The 20,275-nt window shown below is 37.7% G+C and overlaps 1 protein-coding gene across 1 annotated transcript; it reads left to right on the forward strand.

Annotated features, from left to right (window-relative positions):
- The first annotated feature begins 1,610 nt into the window (after window positions 1-1,610).
- On the forward strand, window positions 1,611-18,827 carry SPATA1 (spermatogenesis associated 1). Its single transcript, XM_054384362.1, has 13 exons — window positions 1,611-1,646; window positions 2,486-2,592; window positions 6,613-6,730; window positions 8,786-8,839; window positions 8,938-9,268; window positions 9,378-9,626; window positions 11,355-11,481; window positions 11,632-11,692; window positions 12,667-12,784; window positions 13,869-13,994; window positions 15,687-15,856; window positions 17,789-17,887; window positions 18,723-18,827. Exons 1-13 carry the CDS (start codon window positions 1,611-1,613, stop codon window positions 18,825-18,827), a joined length of 1,701 nt encoding a protein of 566 aa, XP_054240337.1.
- Window positions 18,828-20,275: the final 1,448 nt, after the last annotated feature.

Consider the following 20,275-nt stretch of genomic DNA (forward strand, 5'->3'; position numbering starts at 1 on the left):
TGACAGGACAAAGGGTAATGGTTTTAAACTGAAAGCGAGTAGATTTAGCCAGATATAAAAAGAATTTTTTTACAGTGAAGGTGGTGAAACACTGCACAGATTGCCCAGAGAGGTGGTAGAAGCCTCACGCCTAGAAACATTCAAGGTCAGGTGGAACAGGGCTCTGAGAAACCTTATCTAATTAAAAATGTCATTGATCACAGCTGGGGTAGGGGGGTGGTGTATGTGACTTTTAAAGGTCCCTTCCAACCCAAACATTCTGTGAGAAGAAAGGAGCAATGCTATTAGGTTACAAACAGCAAAGAAAGAGTGGTTAGAGGAAGTTAGTCAACCCAACCACAGTGAGCTGATTTCTACTCCTTCCGTCTCCACTTACCTATGAAGTGGGTTATAAGTGAAGAGGATACTAAGACCGATGTGGTAAATCTTGGTGATACCATCTTGTTTGGAGCTTATTTTGAGATGTAATGAAGTTACTAACTTTGCTCTTGTTATTTGGGTTTTGACTACAGTCTAGAGGAGATGGGTGTTTGCAAAAAGTGACCATTGAACCCTGGAATAATGGCATAGGGTGGTATGTTGTAATTACAAAGCGCAACATCTTGCATGTATGCAAGGGACTACCAGGGAGAACTTCTGCTGTAACCTGCTGTGTCTTTGGCTGGGAATAAGTGAAGACACAATGGGACATTCCAGTCAGGTCGTTTGTGAGAGCTAGTTGCAATGTAATTGTGAAGAGGCAAGTGAAGACACAGGTGCTTTTAAGTAGGTGCTTCCCACTGGTGTGAGGAAATATTAATTCCACTGCATGGAGCCAGGGTGAGACCTGGTAGGTCATCTGGAATGTCTGGTCACTTGCATTCAAGAAAAGGTGAATTAGAAGAGGTACAAGGGAGAACTGATAAGATGATCAGGAGAAGAGTAAGGGTATGCAACAGGCTGAAAATCAGAAGATTTGTAACATCTTAAAAGTGCTGGAAAAGAGCAGTGGGCAGTGTTGTAACAAGGTTAGCACAGAACCATGGTTTATAGTTTATGAAAGGGTTTTTCTGACATGGTTGCCTGGCACAGTCAGGTTTCTTTGAAATACTGTTTGGCCAGCACAATATGCTGTTCAAGCAGCTTGCCTGCAGTTCAGACTAACTGTCCTTTTATCAGAGATAAATCCAGACCCTACAAGAATCCCATTTTGTGGGAATTCAGGTCTGTGTTGTACTTTAGGAACAAACACTAAAACTGTGGAGATAATTATGCACGACTGAAGTATTTTTATGAAAGGGGATAAAATGTTAAAGAGGAAATACTCCAGGGCAAATCTCTCAGAGCTGCAGGACTGTGATTTAGCAACCCCCCCAGTTACTTAGGTGATACTTGTGTAGAAGGTGTGGTTGAATCTCTTTGCAGTTAGCTGGAAGCTTTCTGCCTCAGCAGAGAAACAACTTCTCCATTTTCTTAAGTGGAAAGGAGAACAGTAAATTAAAATAAAGGATATTAATGGATTAACTTCTTTTGTAACATTATCATGAAACTCATTCTTAAAGAAGATTTCAATAAAAAAGAATATTTGAAAGCCCACCTGGCATTCACTCTGATCAAGTACAGGGGCCAACATGTCATTCAGTTACATGAGACCTCGAACATCACAGGTGAGAGTTTTTGCATTTTTCCATAAAGATTTTTTAGTTTTCATAAAGAAAAAGGTAAAATACATGACACTGCACCATCTCTTAGGAGACCTGAGAGGGGGGAAAAAAGTGCTTTTAGAAGAATATGTATATAGGAGGCATTATTCTCTAGTTTATGTTTAGTAACTCAACAATTGCAGAAATATTGAATATAGCTTAATTGCATGGCTTCTAGTTATAGGGAAGTGTATAGTCCTTGTTAGTACCATCTGATTGTCACTAAAAATATCAAGACTAGACATTAAATGTCCCACAAATACCATAGCTTGCTTGTTTGTTTGTTTTATTTGTTTTTTTCAGACATTACCAAGAGCAATTCTAGCTAACATTATTAACAACTGTGGAATTTTTTTCCCCCCCTTGCTGGCAAGGTCAGGTTGTGGAGCTGTTTGGAGCAAGCTTTCAGGGCTTGCATTTTTTATGAGATGAATAAAGGTAGAGTTTCAGCTGAAGTATTCTTTTTACCATGACATACTCCAATGTATCAACTGTTTCTGTAAGCTCTGTCCATCGCTGTCACAGTGACATACAGCAGTAGCACAGGCTCTCTTTTCTCTTTTCCATTGCTGAGCTTGTTATAATGTGACTTATTTTGATGCTGTCAGCTGGTATTGAATCAAAAATTGCTCTGTTCATTGCTGTTCTCACTATCTAGTCATCACTGTCAGATAAAGACTCACTCTTGTAGTGCATTTGCAAATATCAAAGAAACCACTCTTGCCTTCAGGAATTGAAAGTCAAAGCGTAAAGGAAGAGGGTTATACTATACCTACAGTTATGATCATCTGTTCTTTATTTAGTTGGTGGAGCTTCATGGTTTTTATGTCCCAGAAGAAGTGTGGAACTTCAAGCTGAATACTGTTCCTATAGCTCTTAGTAGCAAATTCATCTCAGCTGGGTTTATAAGGTGAGTATTGTCTTAGGCTTCATTTACATGGTAGGTCCTTCAGTTATTTAGTCCAGCTGTTGCCCTAAAGAGCACAGTTGCATCTGTCAGAAGAGACTTGTTTGCTAGTAATTTCTGGTGAGTAGGTGGTAGTTGTGACTAGTGTTAAGTTTATTTGGGCTGTATCAGGCTTAGCTCCGTTGCAGCCTTTAATGTAGAACACTGAAATGCACTTCCAGACTGGTATTTCTGCAGAATAATTTATTTAGTTAAAACACAGTCTTATATTGTCTCCTTGAGCCTGATTATCAAAATCTTTTCAGCAATGTGCCAGCTTCAAGACTTGATGAAGACAGGATAGCCTGGTAGATCCCAGGAGCAGGGATATGATGATGATTTGAATAAAGAGCTTAAGCGATGTTTCTCTAGGGGAAGCATTCCATACCTCCTTTCTTAGAAGCACAGCATATCTTCTTTCTTCTTCGGTACTATTTCTGAAAGGTTGCACACAACACTGTGTGCTATGTGCTCTCTTGGGCAGCTGTTCAGAGGACTTTTAGTGAAAGAATACCTTGGTTCCCAGTCCTAGGCCCAAACCTGGAAAAAAGATTGGCAGTTACAGTATTTCCTAGCCTCCAAACTTTGTTCTGTAGTCGTAAATACTGTACTCACAAATCTGCGTGTATCTGTGGTAAGAAGTTATAAAAAAATCATATGATGTAAAGATGTGCATTGAAACAAAGCTTTTATATGAACCTTGTCTGGTCCTGTGCAAAACCTGCCAATTTAGCTTAAACTGCAGAGAATATGGTGTTTAACTAATTTAAATTTAGAGTTGTATTGTTTACAATATACTGTGTAGCTGAAAAGATTGATCACAGTCAGATATGATGTATTTGTTCTCAAAGCTGCTTTTGTTGAAAGGCTGGTCAAACACAGAGGAAATAAATGCATGTATCCATTTTGTTTGCTGTTGTAGTAACCACTAGAAGTGCAAAATGCTCTGCTGGAGTGGTAACTTCAAACTACTTAATGTGATTGGGTGTCTGTCACTACTCTCTGTTGTCTAGTTTAAATTTGTTTCACTAAGAATCAGTTGCTGAGGAATGCATTTAAATTAGGATTCTTACTGATTTCAATGGTATTTGTTGCTTGCTAATGAGTCTTAAATAATTGCTCATTAATTACTCTATTGGTACTTGGCAGTGCTGCAGTATATTGGCATTAGCAATAGCTAGCACCTGGCCAGTGTATAACAGTCTCTAAAAAAACCCGAAAAATATTTTAAAACCTTCCTTTATTATAATTGGGAAGAGGGAACAGCAACCTTCCTGATACTGATGCATTTGGATGTTGTTTGTAGCACTGTCCACTCAGCTTGACAATCCTAGTAATGTCTGAGTCAGCTTAACAAAGGGTTCCTAGGTCTAAAAACAGACTGCTTCTATTAATGATTAAGTTAGAGGAAAATATTAAGTGCATAATTGTCTATGGCTCTGAGTTCTTGTTGCTATGATCTTGATTTCTCAGCCTGTGATCTTTTAATTATTCCTCATTCCCCACCACAGAAGCGATACTTTTGCTATTTCTAAATGAGATGGCTGCTATGAACTCTAATTTGCATTCCTTTTAAAGGAAAACCCTGAAGCAAATGACTTGGATGTGACTAGTCTTCTGCTAGCCAGTGGCAGCAAGTAAAAACGCACTATTATGTGTTCCTAGCAGCTGCACGGACAAATAATTTTCAGATAAATTTGTGCCCTCTATCTCATTCTAGATAATTTTCTGCAGTCTCCTACGTACATTGTAGTTACTTAGATGTCTGGATGCATTCCTGTGCAACCCTGACAAGGCAAACCTACATTAGCTGGGGGGTTGGACTGGACGATCTCCAGAGGTCAGATCACCATTCTGCAATTCTGTGTTTTCCCTGCTGTTCATAAATGCCTTAGATTTAGGTTGCCTTGCTGATTTGGATGGATATTATCAGTCAGGGATGCACAATTTTAGAATTGCCTCTGAAAGAGCTTGCATTTATTTGATTTCCAAAGACCATTCAAAGGGTATATCTTCTCTGAGACATCAACTTGAAGAAATGGAGAGATGCTTCAATTAGATTCTCACATAAGACCTTAGAAGAATGTGTATTGAATGATCTATCCATCTTTCACATATATCTCTATACTTTTGAAATAAATAACATTAGGATTAGTGTTTACATCAAGTATAGGCGAAACATGACTGGGGAATAAATAAACAGGAGCTAAATGTACAAGAACCAATAACTGAAGCCTAGATGTGTTCACTCTGCTACATGCCTGGGCTTCAAGACAGATTTATCATCTCAAGAGGGTCCTCTAAGTCCGTAGTGTTTGAAATGACACAAGGGAAGCATTGTAGCCCACTGAAGTATTGTGTGTATGAGATGAAACTGAGGGTGTTTTTACTTACCTAAGGTGTGAAATGAAGCCATATAGGGCTGTTTGAAAGTGTGAAGAAACCCTGACAGGTTAATGTTGAAGAGCTGTCCTACTTGAAAGGACAGCATGTTCTTGTCTATACCGATGAGTCAGAATGGTAGGTACTATCCCTCCAGCTATGTCTGTGCATTGCTTGAAGAGTGATAGGTGCCTCGGCCAGAAACATGCAAGGTGGTATATTAACACTTAATTAGCACGGGTGATTAACAATCTCAGGCCTAAATTTGTTTGTTGATTTATTTTATATGGCAGCATAGGAGCAATTAGAACTGCCTGCATGTGATGTGGAACATTTATGTGTCGCTTGCACATTTGATTTTGGTCTGTGGAAGAAATTTTTATGCTGAGCTCATTACTTTAATATTTGCATGGTTTCCAGTAGTTCATTAAAGGATGCAATTTAATATTTGCATCAGCTCTCTCATCCTCAAACTGTGTTAGAAATGCAGTGTTTGGTTTTGATTTAAAATACATTTGCATGTACACATGCATGCACCCAACTGCAAATTTGTGTTGGAGAAGAAAAAAAAAAATCAAAGGAATTTGCCTGCTAATTAAAGCAGATAGTAATGACATCTCCTCTAGCCCTCAGTTCTTAAAGGGGTATATTCTACAGGCCTGGGCTGGCCCTGTGAAACTTTGTCACCTATACGGAAATGTATGACTGTGATGGTTTGAAACTGTCTCTTGTTCAAGCAGAGAAAGTGAAAGCGTGTAAATAAGTCACTATTGGGTGTAAGAGAGCAAAATAATGATTGTTCTAAACACTTCCATTGGATAGATAGAAATGTTTAAGAACTACTACTCAAAACAAAGTGGGGCAGTCTGCAGTCGGGGCAACTTGCTGGGCTGTCTGGCTGCTGTTTCTTCTTCTCTTCTGGCTGAAGATAACACACTGACCTTGGCGAGCTAAGTTAACAACCTTTCTGCTTTCTGCCAGGGGGGTCGGGGGGAGGAAGCCCCTTGGAGAGAGGCCCCTTGGGAAAGGTCCCCTTTGGGGGGAAGCAAAGGGAGCTTGGTTGTGCTTTTCTGTTGATTGTATGTATTTGTAAATGTTGTGAATTATGTATATTTGTACATATTCATTGCATTTCATCACAGATTGTAGATCTGCTTGTAAATACAGCTTTCATTTGCTTCCAGACTGAGCTAGCCTGGTTATTGTTGGTGTGTGGGGGGGAATTTCAGCTCACACTGACACAATGACTCTAGTTTGAAATGTCTTTGTTATTCATCCGCAGATGAACAAGAGCGTTCTCGAGTCATTTTCAAATTTCAGCTACTTCCATGTTCTCCCTTTGTATGGGATTCCTAAAATAGGAATATTGCTAGTTAATTTTATGACAGTTCTCATAATACGGTTTACCATAAAGTGATATAATGTTCTGATTCTAACACACCAATGTTGTCTGGCTTACATGTGATTAGGTTCAGTTCTAGGACATAGTTCCCATTTTTGGTCATTCTGTCCATGCATGTATATAGCGTTATCTTCCCCCTCTTACTAACTAGCCATCATTATTTCATCTTACAGATGTATTAACAAATAACAACATTCTAGGGTGTCTCCTCACATCACACTAAGAGCGCTGCGGGAGAAGCTTGGAGAGTACCTGGGTGGAGTTGCAGTTGCAGATAAATTCAAGTTTTTAAAATGCGTTGGGAAAAAACTAGCAGTGGTAAGTTTTGTGTTTTTTCTTTAGTACTGTTCTGCTTTATAATGTAAATCATAGATTTTGTTCCTGCAGACAATAGATAATATCACAGGAAAACAGGGGTAGCTTTAGGAACACCATTAGCATTTGTTTTTAAACATGCTAGAGCACAGGATCTTGTCAGAGCATGTCTACTTCTCCATATACACAGGCAGAGCTGGGTTGGTATGTTAGAAACATCCTTTAAAGCATCAGATATGGTTAGTTGCTATCCAGCGAAGAGAGACTAGTTTTGATAAGTCAGTGGATTAAATATGACAAATCTGGTTGTATTTAAAAAAAAAAGAGTCCCTAAGGTCATTATTACCAGTACGTGGCTGGGAATATGGTAGTTGAAGAATTTGCAGTGCAAACTGAGTAAATCAGAGTTCCTCTAATGGTTCCTGCTGCGACCTGCCTAAAAGCCTTTAAAACACCAGTCTGTGAATGAAAAGTTCACTGGATGTACATTTCTGTTCCACTAATTAATCCAGTGGTACAGCCTGAGGTGAGTATAATCAAACTCCTATATCTCTGATTCATAACAGTTCCTTAAACTGGTTCTCTCTGTCTTAGAAACTGTAGCTAAAGATTAAATAAACCTGAAAATCAGACCAACTAAATGTTTGGTCTTGTAATACACAGACTTAAGTCATGCATGTAGTATAGAATAATTTTTTCACCTCTCATTTCATCTGTTTCTGACAGATTTGGAAATTAATTACAAGCTGGATATTTGGTGATGTTCCTTATTTTTTTTTTTGTAGTTGAATTATCACTACAATTACACAGTGTCTAGAATAAATACTAAGTAATATGCAAAAAACTAGGTAGAAAAACATGAAGAGAAACGTAATGACTGTGGCAAAATGTCAACCTGAAAATGTGCATATGTCTCCAAAGAATTCAGGTATTGTTAACTGGATGATAACAAGTAAGATGGTATAATTTCTTCCCTTTTGATAGTTCTGAGATAGAGACATTTTCAAGCTTCATTTAGAATGCCAGGAAATTAATAAAATATTTACATTAATAAAGAATTAGAAATATTAGTAGATACAAGTGAAAGTTTTTAGCCACAAATTAAAGATATGATTTTAATTTGGGGTGTTTACTGTTGCTGATGCTATATAACCTTATGACCAAGTGTAAAGCAATAAACCAACTGACTGGTTTATTTGTAGTTTAGGGTCATGGTAACCTCATTGAATTACATCTCCATGAACAAATATTTGTTGAGTGGGGTTTTTTCTTCCCCCACCCTGGGTCTTCTGTTTCACAACAGTAACCATGTAAGCAGGACTATGAGCTATACCCTGCTGCAAGTTAGGGCCTTTAAATGAAAAAGAAATATAAACCAAAATTGTGTTCTTTTGCTCTCCTTTTCTTGCATACGGATTATGTCTCTAGCAGTGAATCAATGCCATTGCCTGGCCATTCCTGAGAATATAACTTGGCCCTAAAGTTCCATTTCATTATTTCACTCAGATATTTTAATGTTTTTATTTTTTTTTCTGTTGGAGCATATTTTTCAAATATATATATCACAAAAAGAATATCAAAACAAAGTATAAATACAAGAATATATGGAAGAGTAATATATTTATATGTTTATTTATATATAGAAAAAATATTTTCCATTGTTGTATCAGGTGAATAGAGAAAAATATGTTAGACTCAGCATTTCAATTCAGATTCAGCTTGAGGCAATTTTTGGTAATGTTGAAGACTTTCTTCTGCTATGAGGATTGGACCAGGTCCTTTGAACCATAAGAAAAAGTGCAAAGGATATAAAGATTAAAATAAAATAAAAAACTGAGTCTAACTGAGATTTTGAAAAACAGAAAAATAAAATTTCATTACCATGTCAGAAAACAGAATGGCAATCTATGTTCCTTCTTCCTCATGAGACCATTACAGAAGGTAGTGCTGGTTGTAACAATGTACTATCTAAAGATGATGAGATCATACAGAAATTAAGTAATATGCAACATTAGTCATAAAAAGTATTTTATTGGTTACACTTCTTTATCTTCGAAGGTGAAAGCAAAGCAAGAAACAGAACTTGAACTGAAGTCATTTGCTCCTCCTTATATATGTATTGAATGGCTTTTAAGATACCATTTTCAGAAACTTTCTGCATTGCTTATTTCATCTTTTGTCCTGTTTGATGAATATGCTGCATGTTTTAGGCACTTTATCCAGAATTGTATTTATTACCTGAAGTGGAGTACTTTGAGGATGTTTATCCATTATCATCATCTACTCAGCAAAGACATTACTTCAGTGCAGAAGATAATAGGTTTGGTCGTGGATCAAGATTATCCAGTCTTCCTCAACAAAAGCCTGAAAAAAGCAAACAATTTTTAGAAAGCATACACAGCAGTCATCAGCTAGAAAATCAGAAAGTGCATAGTCCTGTGGAATGGGGTGAGAAAGAACCTCTTCCAGTTTTGCACACAAAGCATAAGCAAGACTGTAACAACGGGGTTCAAGAAAAACACATCAAATCTAGAGAAAAAGGTCAGTTTAACTAATGCAGTGAAGGAGGATGATGAAGGAGAAAAAAATATTATGGTTAACATGTACAATAAAATAGTATTTCTGTTTTCTAATATCATACATTATGCAGATGAAAACGGATGCAGTGGATCTTCCCTCATACCAAGTCATTCAAATCCTGCACACTGGCAGTTTGGAGAGAGTGACATGGTATTACAGGCTTCTCAGCAAAATCATCTCAGCCAAGATCAAAAAGAGCCTAACACTCCTAAGTGGAATGACAAAGCCACTGGGACTCATCTTACTCTTCATGTAAACCACAGTGATGAACGGGGCCAGAATAACCAAGCACATGAAGATCACATTACGTATCGAAAGGGTACAACTGCTCGTTGTCATCTTTTTGCTAAGACACATTTTAGAAAGTTGGCAGAGTAAAGTTTTAAGAAATCTCTAGTTACAGCATGAGTTGGAATATTGATATCAGAACAATATTCTAACTTTTAAAATAATTATAATATCTTTCAAAGAGATTTCAATGAGTCCTTTATCACTGTGTACTGATAGAAGAAAACACTCTACTATAGTTGAGGCATTTCTCTAATCTTATTTATATGGAAAAAAATTTCTAAGCAGCTGCTGTAAGGATTGGAAGATAGTGATCCTATAATTCAACATCAGTTTTAAATGAAAATAAAATCTTGCTGTTAGTATATCAGGGAAAACATTTATTCACTTCAGCTTTCATTGTCATCTTATCCATGGCTACTTTATTACTGAAGAGGAAGTGTTTCCTCCCCTCCTTCCCATATAACATTTATTTATATGCTATTGAGCAGTGGCATTCTTAAAACAGAGAGGTGAGAGAACTCTTGGAGCAGACTAGAGTGAAAAAAGTACAGAAGTGTGGAGGAGTTTAAAGCACACTTTAACTAGATAAGAGTTCTGTGCCAAATTAGGAAATGTTTGGGAGAGATCTATCAACTACCAATTCTTAAGCCCTTGAATGGTTGTATAATGTTCTTAATATGCCTAAATTTATAGTGATTGCCAAGAAGGGCCTGACACATTTAAATTGGATTTGAATGACTACTGCTATATTAGCATCAAAATTATAACATAAATTCTTTTTCAGGAAATACTTTTGGAAGACAGGTCTTAATATTTTAGTAGAATTTTGCAGTTAATGTAAAAATGGTGACCTTTATTCTATTGAAATTTTTTATGAGTAATTATTAAATGAGGCAATATTCAATTCTTAATAGGTTTGCGCACCTTACAGATTTCAGTTAGAATTATTTTCTGTACATCCAGCACTTGGAGTAAGAAAAAAAATTTGGATGTTGTATTCTTTAAGCCATGACTGCAGAATGTATTAGGAAAAGGCAACAAAGACTACCAGAGGCATGGAACGCTTCTGGGAAGACAGGCTGAAGGAGTTGGGTCCGTTCAGCCTAGAGAAGAGAAACATCCAGGGAGACCTTTTAATGGCCTTCTTGTACCTGAAGGGGGCATACAGGAAATCTGGAGAGGGGCTATTTATAAAGGGATGACAGGACAAGGAGCAATGGTTTTTAAACTAGACCTGGCTACATTTAGATTAGAAAGAAGTTCTTTACTATAAAGGTGATGAGACATTGGAATGGCTTGCCTGGAGAAGTTGTGGATGCCTCATCCCTGGAAGTGTTTAAGACCAGGCTGACTGAGGCTTTGAACAGGGAGGTGTCCCTGCCCATGGCAGGGGGGTTGGAGCTAGATGATCTTTAAGGTCCTTCCCAACTCAAGCCATTCTGTGTTTCTATGAATCCCACTGTCCACATTGCTGACAAAAATGTTAAACAGTGACAGTCCCAGCACTGAGCCCTGAGGAACACCACCCATCACTTGTCTCCACCTAGACATTGGATTATTAACCATCATCATTCTTTGAGTGTGATCATCTAGCCAATTCCTTATCCACCGAGTGGCCCCAGAGCTCACATTGTTTTTATCAGGCTGATTCACTGAATTTTTAATAAAAGTTGGAAAGTCCAGGCATTGGAAGTCAAAATGGCTTGAGTTTGGTGAGTGTATTCAATGTGTTTTGATCGTTGCTATCCTGCCACAGACCTAACAAATACGGAAAATAATGACCACCAAAACGATACCAAAGTAAGAAGAGACAGATCACAGGATGCGAGAATTCTTAAAGTAATGGAAGACCAAACCACAGAATATGCACACAAAAAGCAAAGGTTAGTAAGTAATGATTCTGCTAAAATAAGGGATAACATTAATTCATAGATAGAAACTTGTTTTACCTATTTTGAATAACTGAAAGAAAATGGGGGGGGTGGGAATTAATTGAATGAATTTTCACTTGCTGCTTTGATTTTTATCTTTAGCTTGCAGCAATACGGAGCTAGCAAGTCTATAGCTGATCCTGGTGGAAAATGGGATAATCAGGTGTGTTTTTCAAGGTATTCAACATATTCTTAGTAATCTTGAGCAACAAATACAGTCCTCTACCTAGAAGTAGATTAATTTTATAAGACAGGTAACTCATTAGAAATGTCAAATACTCAAACAAGAGTAATTGAGAAAAGTTAATGCATGCACTGCTACTTAGCAGACTTGCTAATGAAAAACCAACTATATTTCTAAACAAATAATCACAAGTTACACCTCTGGTTATAATAGGAACTACATACACAGTATCTATCTCAATCTTATTAATGTTAGCTATTTTTTAATTACTGTTTCTTGACAGGAACATTTTATTGGTTTTAGCCATGACATTTTTGTAATTCATATTTCTTATGGGATAAATTTGTCTTCTCTCAGGCCAAGTACAGCTTCTGATAAAAGCAATTAAATCCTTTAAAACACAGATACAGTACCAGAGTAAGAGCATATTTAGGAAAACTCAGCACCCACATGCAATCCTACAGCATAGCTGACATCACTAGTAACTGTAGCCTGTGAGCTGTGTATAAAAGTGATTGTAGTGGAGTCTTATGAAAATAATCATGACATTGAAAATCTGCTATTACCAGTTTTAGTTTAGGAATTGGCAGCTTCATGAGCAATGAGCCAGACGGCAGTTTTAAGGCCCATTATTCCTGGTCTTACATGGGAGTGACAGCAACTTTTAAGGTTATAGACATGGACAAGAACAGTTAACTAAAGTATACTTTTTGTATGACGTTTTTGTCTGCATGTTCTCTGCAGTGCAGGTGTTCAGTGTTGTAAATTTGTTTGCAGAGGTTCAGCTGTTTCTAATTTATAACAATATGTGTTGCTAACAAAATAAAAAAGCATATATACAGAATCCAAATTCAGCCCTCCCCTTCACTCAGGCCCCTCTCAGGGCATATGCCTAATGTAATTATTCAAGAGTATGAGTTACAAACTTACAGTTGTGTCTTTTGACTCTCTAGGCAGATGAAAGCAAGCAAAATCATTTTACATGCCCAAAAGAATATATTTTGCCTCCTAATCCGCCTTTTCTAGCAGCTTCTGTAAATACAGCTCAAGTTCCTGCAATTCAGGCAGCAAGTGAGTATATGATTCCAAATAAATTGCAGGGAAGTAAATGTTTAATTAAGACTGAATAGTTGATGGAGACAGAAATAACTACTATATGAAGTAACTTGTACATGCATTCATTCACAGTATTGTTGCAAATTTTAACTGAAAGATTCCAGGAATTTGTAATGCCATGGGCTGTTCATAGAGCATGGCAGGCTGTGCTAGAAAACCTAGTTCAGGGACTTCAGGGTGGAAGGAGAAGAGGAGGGAGATTGGATGAAATACTGCTGCCTCAAGAAAACTGCTAGTAATATTGCTGTATTGATATATATTGATATTAACTCCAGCACAGGAGGTTCCACCTCAACATGAGGAGAAACTTCTTCACTGTGAGGGTCGCAGAGCACTGGAACAGGCTGCCTAGAGAGGTTGTGGAGTCTCCTTCTCTGGAGACTTTCAAGGCCCATTGGATGCATTCCTGTGTGACCTGTGCTAGATTCTATGGTCCTGTTCTGGCAGGGGGGTTGGACTAGATGGTCTCCAGAGGTCCCTTCCAACCCCTAACATCCTGTGATCGCTAAGGATTCTCCACTGTGCTGCAGGAGGAGGATAATAAGAATATAAGTGGCTGACTAGTGAAAATCTGAGATACTGTCCTGTCTATGATCAGCAAATATATACTGCAAAGTATACTGTGGTATATATCGCCAAGTATTTTGAACAGGAAATAGTTTTTTGGAGGCTTCTTTTGGCTTCATGTGACAGGAGTTTGCAATATATGCAGTGTATATGTGTGTGTGTGTATATATATATACACACAACTAAGTATCTTAAGTATATTGTTTTAGTGATATGTTGCCTGGGCATTAAAAGGGCGTTTACTTGTTTGTGTGTATATGAATGTCTGGATGCATGTTGATTTCTTGCTTTTTTCTAATGCATCAGCCATTTTGAGCACATACAAATAGTTTATTAAAATAAAAGAGTTCTTACTGCCTGCTCTGATAGAGCTGTTGGCATGATTGCTGATGGGTGCATTACAAAAATCTTGACTGATCCTTCCTACTTACAGTACCTAGATGCTTGCTAAATATAATTATTATATCTTTAGAAAACAAGATGGTAGAACAGTTGCAGCAAATGAAGTCAGACAGAAGGCAAATGGAGAAAACTAGAGAAGAACTGATGAAAAAAGCTAGAGGGCTATTGGAACAAAATAAGCTGAGGAGATACCATGGTATGCCTTTAATTTATTTTACAATTTGGAATGATAGAGAAAAGACACTGAAACCAATGTGAAAATGTTTATCTTTTTGTCAGTGAGCTTAATGACAGATCAGTTTGCTAACCAGCAGCTCCAAGAAGCTCCTTTGTATAGCAGCATGCTGGAAAGATTTAAGGTTGAAATGTTTCTGTCCACTTTTTTTTTCTTTTTTTTTTTTTGGCAGTCTTCTAAATCTGAAAATATCCTTCGTTTTATAAACCACTCAGGTTGTACACAGTGCCTGGAGAGCTACTGCAGGCTGCTTTGTGATTTGAGGCCCAGGACAGCTGACATACTCTAAACTTGCCTTTAGCTGGTGTTTGTGGAGGTTTTACTGTGTTGATAGGGCTTCTAGTTAAATTACCAGCATAGTACTTTTTGTTCATCCTATCTAATTCAGCTTAGGGAATGGAAGTTAGAAGCTTGTTGTGACAAGTTTAACAAACCTTGTTATTTAACAAGGTAAAATGTCTTTGAAATTGCACCCAGGTTTGTTTTTTTTTTTTTTTTTGTAAAATTATTTTCAGGTTTATACTTAAACTGTCTTCCCCAAGTCACACTACAGTTATACAGAGATGAAGTTTAATCACTTTGATGTTTTGGGAGCATTCTCTTTGTACTTAACTACAGCTGGATCACTAGGTGTCTCAACTATTTTTTGTAGCTCTGTCAAAAGGAGAAGACAAGCCAATTCTTCCAGTTATTCTTTAAAGGCATGGCTACACTGTGCTCTGCAGCATTGTGAAGTTCATTTGAAAAAAAAAAAAAATCTTGGGTACTTGAAGCAGAGATCGTGTAGTAGCATGGAGCTGTGAGGCAAGCTAGCGTACCCTGCTGAGAATAAGGCCTAAATGGCTCCTGCATTGTCTTAAATTACGTTATCCAGTTAGGTAAAATAAAGGTTGACTCAAACAGCTTCTACAGGTTCTTTAAGCAGTGTCTCTACGGTTTAACTATTTTTATTAGACCTGTAGAGTTTCACAAGTAAGTGAATTTGCAAGCATGTTTCTTCACAAGGTAGGAAGGGAAGAGCATTTTCTGCAAGGTAAGAGATCCAGGATTTAAATGTTCTCCTAAGACTGCCATGCTGGCAGTCGCTCTCAGTTACATACCATGACCTCCAACAGCTGTGTTCATTTTGGTAAGTTTCTGAGAAGCAGTTGTCCTAATTCCTAAAATATATCTTGAAAGAAGGAATCATTTATGCCCCTTTGCAGGCCAGTGGGCATATGTGGTCATAAGACTGTCACGCAGATAGAAGGGAATTTATGTGCCAGCTGTTGATAGCATATTAGCACAGGAGGGGAATCATAGTGAAGTGTGAAGGTAAAGAACTGTTTCCCATAGTTTCAGGACGTCTATACAAAACTAAACTGTCCAAACCCTCTGACCCTGCAGAGCTTAAATTTTGCATAAACATATAGCGCTAAATACTTGGTGGCCAGGTAGAGCCTTTAGTTGTAGGTGATTGTGTGAAAAACTCAGTGGCATTTATAGTGAATGTCGTTTTAAGGAAGATTTTTCACTAACTGCTTTTTATAAAGAAACCCCCTGCCATATTTTAATGTATGCCTTGGCCAGCTGAGTCTTGTGAGATCAGTTGGTCGTTACTGTCTTTAACTGATGTTATGATAAGGTGAATAATATTGCTCTTTTCCTGTGTAGTTCGTGAAGAATGGAAGAAGAAGTACTTTGAAACTAAGAAAACTACGGTTTCACTGGAGGGTGCTTTAAGCAAACTGCGACAAGAGGTAGAGCTTTACCACCAGAAATTACTCAAGCAATTAGAAGCCAGAGATAGTAGAAAACGACGAAACAATACGACAAACTCCAAGGTATTTGCTTGTATTATTTAATCTTTTTCAACAGCCTGTTTTTTGTTTTTTCATAAAATACAAGTAACAAATTCATCCCCAACCAATGACTTGTAAACTAGCTTCAGCTGCTGAATGCCCCTCGATGAGGTACCCAATTCCTATAGCCCATTCTTCTCCAAAAGACTGAAGTGTTTTGAGTGTAAGCATTTGATTCTTTCTGCTTTGTGTTTGTACAATAGCTTCTTGTAACAAAATCCCTTTTGTTCTTTATGATTAGTGAATCATTCAGTTTTGTATTGTTATCATCATCCCATATTTCATGTGCAATAATTAATGAATTCTAGTTTGGAGGATAAGAAATGTGTCTGAGGCTTTTGGAGTGGTTGCACTTGAACCAGTGTGCAACTGTGAGTCTAGTGTTACAGTGTTGGTGTCAAATCATGGGAAGTTCAGAGAGGAATTAAAAAAAGATAAAAGGAAAATGGGAAACACCCTTCCCAAGTGTTGTATCTGCCAGTTTTCTAAATCTGTTGATGGAAGCAAGGCTGGTGTCAAATCTGAAGCTGGAGTAGGAAAAATAAATCATGCCCCTTGCTTCTCATCTGAAAGGTGGGAGAGTGTATGTACAATCTAAGAGTGAGTGTTATATACAAATGTGTATTATTTAACCTATTTTAATATAAATAGCTACAATATAGAAATATGAACAGGCTTGATATTATATTATATTACTAGCTACATTCAGATTTTATTGCTTGTTGCAGGGGGAGGATATTAGGGGTTTTTTAGGTGTCTCTGGGTAGGCACAAAAAGGCCTTATGTAAATGATATGTACAATGCAAAAGCATACAGCAGTTATTTATTGGCTAGCACACAAAGATAGCCAGGATTTAATGAGCTATTAGGGTAAGCACAACTATGCTCTCCACCCCTTGTAAGATACGTGCTGGCCAGGCAGGCACCAGACAGGTATCACTCAGGTGGGAAGAATCAGGCTGTTTGGAACAAATCCTGCTGTTAGTGGTTTTCTCACTGCCACCAGCTTTGGCCTCACTTGTGACTCAACAGGGTGATTCCACAGTAGCCCCCTAACTAGTCTGACAGCCCTGCCTGCTTTTTCTTTCCAGCATGACTGTGTACTTTTCAATGCTTTCTCAGTGGTCTGGGCCAGGGTTACACAGCTGTGTGGTGTCAGAGCTGGGACTTGGACCCTTGTATGCAGGCAGCTACACCCTTGGGAGGGGAGAGGCTTACAGCAGGATCTCAGAGATGAGAGGCTCCAGATGCCACTTACAGACTCCTTGTATGGGCATCATTTGCTTCAGCTGGCACTTTAATAGCATTTTTAAAGGCTTGGAACAGCAGGAGATTGCCACATATGCACCCACCCCTCAGGGTTACTGACTGACTTACACAAGCTGAATAGCAAACCTACATTTTGAAAACAGGATTTTTAGTTGTAGAGGTTAATTCAAAAGTAGGCCCACCCACAGCTACTGCTGAAATAACATGCTGTATAACTAGGAGTTTGTCAACACTAAATGTCACATTAGTGCAGCAATCTCACCAATAAATGTGAGAGATTGAGGTTAAGACTGTAAGAGGAAAAAAATTATTTGAACTATGCGTTTTTATTTTAAGTGGGGAATAGCCATAAAGGATAATTGCAAGACATGGTGCTGTTACTCAGGAGATCTGATCTGGATCTTACCTTCCCAAAGGAATATGGAGTGGAAGAATCTCTGCACCCAGCTAAAGGCCTAGCAGCAGATGGGATCTGCCCCCTCTTGGAGAGCACACTTCCTTACAGATAAGAGACAGCCCCGATACACATTAAAGACTGGAAGAAAGCAAGGGGGTTGGAATGTTATTTCTGAGTGGTGAAGTAATACCAGTGAATGAAGAGATGCACTAATGCTGCATTTAAACTGTTGTTGTTTTTTCATATAGAATTACACAATCATCCGAATTACTACAGTGCAGCATGAACTTGATCAACTGAGGAGGAAGCTGGATGATACTAAAATGAAACTCATAATAGAAATTAAGGTAATCTGCCTTAACACAATGAAAATATTACTGTGTACTAAAAAGCCCTAAACCTTCCCAAACATTAGATCATGTAAATATTTGCTAAAGAGGTCTTGGTTTACTGTTGGTTTTATGGTGTTAGTCCTTGTAACTTTATCATTTGAGCCCAGTTACTCCAGAACCACAAGGTTATTAGATGATTTTGAACGTGTGCCATTCAAGCTACTTAGATTTCCAAGGTAGTGTTTAAGCTAAACTTCACAATCTCATAAAATTCCCATTACACTCAAAAGATAATTGAAGACACATACTTGGTGAGGCACTAAGCAGTAGTAGACCACAGCTAAAAAAAAAAAAGTATAAAAAGAGAGGAAAAAAAAAAAAGGTAATGGCTCTGTAAGCAGATGGCAATCCTCTTTATCTGCTTTATTCCATAGCAGTGCTGCCTAAGGCCTGCCATTATCTTCTTCCTCCTACAGAAGATAATGGTGTAGGCCATCACAGTGGACAGGTTTTCAGCTCTGGATGCTTGAAACAGGAGTCCTCTACATCATAGAGACTGCCCATGCCCCTGTTTAGTGGGTAATCTAGGACAGGTGAACTTGTTCTGCTTTCTCCATGGTATAACTAGGAGTGAAAGAAACGACTTTCACAGTTGGCTCTTGAAAATGCAAAGGTTAAACGCAGAAGAAAGTAGTGCTAGACAGACTAATTAGGCATATAAATTTTTGAAGATGAAACATGTATCCTGTATTCAGCTATCCTGTATAAAATTCAGTCTTAGCTATATAAATCCATGTGTGTCAACTCCACAAACCTGCTTAAACTGCAACTGCTTACATTACTTCTGCAGATGAGAAAGCAGGCTGCATCTGATTTACAAGCACTGAGAGCAGAACTGACACAGAAGAAGATTCACTCAGCTTTAATTCTCCAGTCCAGAAAAGCAGGAATTTAAGATGACATAACTTAACTACTGTAAAGTCCATAGCAGCCCTGTAATATATGCAGAAGCTCAGAATTTCAGAATATTTGTTTGCATGGTCTTGATGTTGTCTTCTAAAAAGCCATCAACTATTTAAATGTTGTGGAATTTGTATACTAGACTACTGAGGTACTGCAGCTTGCTTCTTTTTAAATCTCACTGAGAGATTAGTCAGCTACTTAAAATACTGTTTAACCTGTGTCTAAAGTCAAACCAAGCTATTTTAAAAGTGCAAATCAATGAATTGCATAACATCACATTGGTAGCCTGATGTTCTTTCATTAACAAAATACCTACTGGGCAAATAAACCTATCCTCTATAGCCTCCTGTTGTTAGGTTCAGACACATTAAATTTGTGGAAAATTATCAAAATCTATCTTCTGTAGAACTCTACAGTATTAGTAAACCTTTATTTAGCTATTTACTGAAGTATAGTTTTGTCATTTTAATTATGCATATCTATAAATTACCAAAGTATTATTACAATAGTACTATGAAGCACAAAAAAATCTCAGATAATCTCACCTGGTTTTGTTCCTTCTCTTATTAGGAAAGCCAAATGGACAATACCCTTTTTCCAGAGTTTTAGTGCTAAAAATACAACCAATTCTGCTCAATTCAGGATTGAATCCTACATCCTGTATTTCAGAATTGTGTCTTATTTAAGACACAAGAGCAGGCAATTACCTACTGGGAAATCTGAACCTAAAATAATATTTTTTTAAAAAATAATTTAAAAAATCAACTCATGGTCTTGACTGCTACAGGAAAGAGAGTTTTATTATAAAGTTATCTGGCTTTCAGTTAGGATTGTGTAGGTCAGATCAGCTGCTCTGGAAAACCTCTCAAGTTCACAAATACCTATCTCACAGTAGTGTAGCACATGACTATAAATAGTAATACAAATTCTGAAGTATCTGTCAGATACATGTATCAGTTTCTCCTGAAACCTACAGACCAGAGTTCCAGTGAAAAGCTTTCTATTTTTCCAAGGGATTTTTTTTTTCATTATGTGAGAGCAGAAGGCTTCCTCTTCTGCTTTCCATCACCTGCAGCATTCAAGCAGTTAAACATATGAAGTCTGGTCTTCTCCACAGTAGGCCAGTTTTCCCAGTAACTATTCAGCAAGGGAGAAAACCAAACCAACCAACAAAACCCCACAACTGACTAGGTGTATCTCATTAAATAAATTGTTTCATTAATGGAGTCCTTAAGCAGGGAACAGCTTCACTTTAGTCTGGTTGTGAAATAGTTCTGAGAGGCACAGCAGCCATGTGGGCTGTAAGCTGTAGAACAAGTAAAGCATAAGCAGACAACACTCGTTACTAACCTTTGTGAAGGCAGCATTGTATTATTTTATAAAATTAAAAATTCCTGTGAACATCAGTCAATCTTTCCATCACAATTTCTCCAGGCAAAT

Source organism: Indicator indicator, chromosome 10 (genome assembly GCF_027791375.1).
Source record: "Indicator indicator isolate 239-I01 chromosome 10, UM_Iind_1.1, whole genome shotgun sequence".
In the NCBI taxonomy this organism is placed as follows: Eukaryota; Metazoa; Chordata; class Aves; order Piciformes; family Indicatoridae; genus Indicator; species Indicator indicator.

Bases quoted from the DNA above. Each gene is read 5' to 3' on its own strand.
- SPATA1 (XM_054384362.1), top strand. From the start codon at position 1,611: ATGTCATTCAGTTACATGAGACCTCGAACATCACAG. The intron at 1,647-2,485 runs GTGAGAGTTTTT...TTCTTTATTTAG, and splicing joins TGAGACCTCGAACATCACAG to TTGGTGGAGCTTCATGGTTT. The intron at 13,995-15,686 runs GTATGCCTTTAA...TTTCCTGTGTAG, and splicing joins TAAGCTGAGGAGATACCATG to TTCGTGAAGAATGGAAGAAG.